At 31.8% G+C, this 5,557-nt stretch overlaps 1 protein-coding gene across 1 annotated transcript; it reads right to left on the minus strand.

The window, feature by feature from the left end:
- Positions 1 to 568: 568 nt before the first annotated feature.
- On the minus strand, positions 569 to 5,239 carry LOC132715737 (uncharacterized; the record flags this gene model as incomplete). Its single annotated transcript, XM_060698800.1, is given in 2 exon segments — positions 569 to 701; positions 5,081 to 5,239. Coding segments are annotated over 2 exon segments (142 nt in total), but the record flags the coding sequence as incomplete, so codon positions are not given.
- Between the last annotated feature and the right edge of the window lie 318 nt (positions 5,240 to 5,557).

Below are 5,557 nucleotides of genomic sequence, written 5' to 3' on the forward strand. Positions count from 1 at the left end.
AAAATTTTACATCCTTGTTTTTATTGTGGTTTTAAGGTAGGTCTCGAGAATCAAGATATTAAATGTCACAACTTAACGAAGTAAAAATGTGGCGTCTAAAGAATAAAGATATCAAATTACAACAAAATTGTATATTAACGTTAGATAAGCCGTTTAATATCTATGTTACTTTGATTGCTTTTTAGAATGAGGCAGAGAGAAATTAAACTTAATATTTTCATTCGAACTTTTCATAAACGATATTTTTTTGTTTGTTTTTTTTTGTGTGTTTTATCGTCTAGATAGCTTCAGACACCAACGGTTGCTTGATTAGAACTACCAACTTTCTGTTTCAAAGAACAAAAGGGAATTATTACTCCCCTGACATATTTGACCTATTATACCAAAGAGCAAGATGTTCGATGCCATCGTTTTCTAACTATACAGTCATTGAGCGATTTAGGTAGGAACACATAATTATAAACACTGAAATGCTACAACTCAATACTAGAACAAATATTGTTCTTTTTGAGATTTTTTTTCAGTTTATACTAGGTATTTCAACAAAAAATCAAAATATGCTCCATACCACATGCTACACAGCTTCCCTCCCCTACAGCCTCGGCTGTCTGACCAAACGTCACACATGGCACGAAATAAGTTATTATGCATGTGCCAAAATTATCAAAACATCCAAACAGAGAGTGCGACCATTGCCCGACCTGAAAGAGAAAAATAAAATCAAGAACTTTTCATTCATGCTTAAATTAAGTCATGTAGATAGTATATAAGCAGTTTGAATAAGAAATTCGTTTTACTGTCGAATATTGGTTGCATATGTCTGCGTCGCCGTTAATAAACAGTTATTTCATAATTTTGGTATAATGTATGGTTTTAGCAGAGTCGCTTCTTTGTCGGGGTGCCAAAGAAGCGGTCGACTCTGGTTCTTTTTTTACACGCCTAGTGTAGTGCACCCGAACATGAGACCTCGGTTTTTAAAGTTCTATCCGAAATACTGTTAAATACTTGTATTGTTTTTGGTGGACGCGGGATCGAATTTGTGACCCCCTAATAACAAGTTTCGTACACAACCACATGGCCATATTCATTATATCTTACTGCCTTAAAAATGTTAGAGTATTTTCCCCAATGGATAACGAATTTATTAAGGGAGGTAACTATGATATCCTGGATGACTTCTCACTCAAAATTATCTGAGCCAACGTACTTTTGAACACATGTAGCCTTAATTGAATTGTTTAAGCGTATGTAAAAGTACATAGTTTATGATATAAGGTACAATGATATCACATAGCAAATCTTTAACATTTATGTGACAGGTGTTTACTAAATTTATGAATACTAGTATTTAATATCAGACATAAAATATCTACTGATAACTGCTACATGTACACGCTATGCTATCGTTGGTGTTTATTTAAAGCAACTTGTCCCTACACTGACTTGAAAATTTCAAAAGATTTTTAATTGCTTTAAAATGGAAAAATCCAAACCAAGGAAAACATGTGATCTCTTGATTCTGGCAATACAGTGCTACTGAATTGCTTTCCTTTTTGGAAAATTCATTTATTAAATGTTTTTAAATTGTATTCACATTTGAAAGCATTATTTTTTTTCTTGTCTAATAAATTGATAATTCTCTCGTGAAGGATAGTGTTCGTGTTCGAGAAATTTTATAGGCTGAGCAGATATGGTTTGCTAGTCAAAAACAGCCTTTGATAAAATAATTAAGACAGGCTTGACTGTATCTATAAATACATTTATTGTATATTCGCATGGCTATAATACAAACGTATTTGGATACTATATCACTATTGCTGACTGATTACGGTCTATTTGATAAAAACTGTTTACATGTATTAACATTGTCACATTTCAATGTTCAAGGTGAAACCACAAGACTAATACGATAAAATGATATGAGCCGCGTCATTCCCCATTTGTAATAGAGTTGGTAAGCGAACAGCATGGACCCTGATCAGACTGCTCGGATGCGCAGGCTGGTCTGGATCCATGCTGGTCGCAAACCGATAAGGTTGGTTTTGTCGTGACGCGGCTCATTTAATTCATGAATAATCGCTTCTTAATTTAAAGCGGCATGCCTCTAGATTAATGCTAATTTTCATGAAAACTTTGAAAATGTATTTATAAGTAAAATATTGTGAAGTGAACAAAGAAAGTAATTTACACATTGCAATCAACACTTATAATCGATGTAAATTACTAAAAAAGAGGTCAAATTATGCAAAAATAGCCCTTACTGCGTTAGTCACGCAGTAGAAATATGGTGCAAAATCAGTCGTTTTTCGCACATGACATGCATATTTTACTGAATCATATTACTTTTTTTTTTAATCTTAGTGCGTCTTTTCTTGAAATATATTTTTGCAAATCTGGAGGCATGTAGATTTTAAGTAAACAGTGTATGTTGAACAAGATAAGATCAAACCTTATTTTTTAGATTTTTTTTACCGGCATACTTCGGTAACGAATAATCGGTAATAAGCGAAATGTTCCGCATAAGACAGACCTACTTCCTGATGCCCCATTCTCTACTGACGTTTATCAGAAATGGCTGAAAAATGGCAGTATTTTTTAATTTCACATTTAATATGGTTACTGAATTCAATCTAATCTGAATCCCGTATTCAAGTTTATTTCAGTTTGAAACTGTTCGTAACTGATTCAGTAAAAGTATTTGTTCTGCAAGATAACAAACAGTGATTTACTACACATAAATCTGCAGAGAATTAAGTATACTAAAGAAGTTATTTAAAATTTTAGACGTGTATTTTTTTTAAAAAAGAAAATTGCCTTTTTAGTAAAGCGATATGGTGGATATTTGTAACGAACTTGATTAAGTAAAAACCTTAAGCCGGATCTTTATCATCATTATTTTTTTTATTATTATTTAACAGAACTGCACTTATGATGAAACAATGTGATTTAATAACTTGTTTGGTTTAATTTATTTGAAATAAAGAGCCAACATCCATACCGATTTGGTTGCATTTAAGATTAAAATTCATTTCTTTTCATCAAGAAAACAAAACACGAGAAGAAAACACAACCTGTTTCTTATATTAAAACCCGACGAATTAGATATATTATATTTTCGTTTAATGTGAAGCTTCTAGTTTTCTTCTTCTTCTTTTCTTTTTACAATATTAAATTTCCCCAATGACACACTTTTTGTCCTATTTTTATAATTGAAACTTTTCCAATTGATATATTTTCTTACTATATGATCCCAAATTTCACAACTGACACATATTGTTCTTAACGTGTATTAACGATACTAAATTTTCCAACTGACAAATATTTTCCCTCTTTTTAACAATAGTTGGTGATAGTCTAAAAATGAGAAAAAAAATCCCTCATTTTGTGTCTGTGGTTGTAAAAACTATAACATTTTAAACACATTTATATATATATAATTCATGTGTGAAAAAAGCTTGAAGGTTATTTTAACCGCTTTTGGTGTCCTCCCTGGCAAGTTCTAATCAAAATAATATGACAAAACAAAGTCGTGAATCGAAAAGTGCTCGAACCCACAAAGCCTGGGTTGAGAGGTTGACGCTGCAAGACCACCTCTCCCCTGACACACGTAGCAGAGTTTCAAAGATCTTTCTATATAAACCTTTTCAGTGTTTTGTTTCAAGCAATTTCAAATTTTAAGCCTTTTTCATCATATTCAGGTCAAGGCCATGCCATCACTTACAATACGTTTGTAATAAATCAATCGGAAAACCTCGGCTATTATCAATCCGAAGTTTGACGGAAAGGACCGAGAAGATGCGATTGGTAAATAAGAAGTCTGGCCAGGTTAAAGGTTAATAAAGTACACGTGACTAACTGATAGTAACTGCTGAGTCTGACTGTATTTATTATATAAAATACATGTTAAAGTAAACCGAAATGTAAATAAAGATTATATAAAAGTATCTAAAATAAGCTATCCACGGGGTGCTCAAAAATCCGAATGAATGAGACATTCCAAAAAAAAGTTCCGCTCCAGCAAGGACGGAAAATACTTCAATAACACTTTATAGAATGTTTGCATTATAATGAGTGATTTGATATCTTCCTGCTTGATTTAAGTTACCACATAAAAAAACACTGCATTATCGAAAGAGAACTTAATAAGGTATACATAAGGATACTAATAGACCTGGGCTAAAGACCACCTCTGTATAAAAATAACCCTTCAAATAAAAGCCACTTTTTGAAAACCTTTCATTGATAAGATGGAATCAAATAACCTCCAAATAAAGACCACTTGTCTGTAAAGACAATTATTTGTCTCTCCCTTTTGCGGTCTTTGTTCAAAAGTTTAACTGTAATTGTGTGTTTCATAATAGTCGTGCAACAATCTGTGTTCTTTCTTACATGTGAAATTCCGTAGGGTTAGCATGAATTGTAGACATTTAACAAACATATCAAAGGAACTCCACTGAGGTCCAAAAGCCTAAAAATTTGAATTTCTTATTTAGCTGTGGTACATAAAACATGAAGATATAAATTGAAATTTGTATTTTTGTGCTTTTTTTAGCCTGATTTGAGTGAAAAGCGTTGCAACGTTTTTCAATTTTGGGGTCATTTTTTCGCAGTTAAATAATAATTTCTGGAAAAAAGTGAACAAAATGATTCTAAATTGTCCAAATTTGTTCTTTCAAAATTGGTACAGAAATTTTTCCTTTTCGAAAAAAATCGCCAATCCCCAATTTTCAATAATTTCAGTTGGATTTTTTTCATATACAGATTTTTCGCTTTTATGAAAATTCGTTTCCCAAGACTGGATTTTTCTTTCCATTGAAAATTTTCTGTTTTATAAATGGCTGCTTTTCCTTTTGATTGGGATTTTCTGCTTTTCCTATATCGTACATAATTTTTTTTTTCAAACATAACTCAGTTTCACAGTGATTATCCTATTAAGGTTATAATATAAATAATGTCACATATAAAATTATCAAAATATAAATTTTAATATTGAAAAAAAAAAACATCTTCTCACAGAAAGTTTAAAACATTATAAAATTTAAAAAGTGTAGATGCATATAAAAACAAAAAAAATCATCACCTGCGCCATCTTTATATCCGAAGTCGGAAGGAAATACTTTGACGACAAAAACTACACTACTGTTCCTATTTAATGATCATCAGCGTGACTGATATAGAAGCTACTTTTATTTCACAATATTGTGTAATACCAACTGCGGTACATAAAATACCGTATTTATCATAAAAGTGCGCCTCTCCAGCTGTGTTTCATAGAAAGTCCTAAGTGCGTCCTAAGTTCTAGGACATAGAACGAATTTTGAGACAAAAATTTTCTAACTATTTCAATAAACATTTTATCTCAGTCAAATGCTGCCGACTAAAGAGAAATTCATTATCCTGAGATGAGTTAAGAAATACAATGACAGACCTTTTTATTTGCAATGTGTAAATGCCCATCAGCATTGCGATTCAGAAATTAAGAGCCATAACATATGTAGGAGTCATAGTTTAGGGCATTTTCTTTGAAACGCAAAAAAATGTCTCAGTTTTGGTCTTA

The sequence above is a fragment of the Ruditapes philippinarum genome, unplaced genomic scaffold, assembly GCF_026571515.1.
Source record: "Ruditapes philippinarum isolate M1 unplaced genomic scaffold, ASM2657151v2 ctg15244_1_1_1_1, whole genome shotgun sequence".
Classification (NCBI taxonomy): Eukaryota; Metazoa; Mollusca; class Bivalvia; order Venerida; family Veneridae; genus Ruditapes; species Ruditapes philippinarum.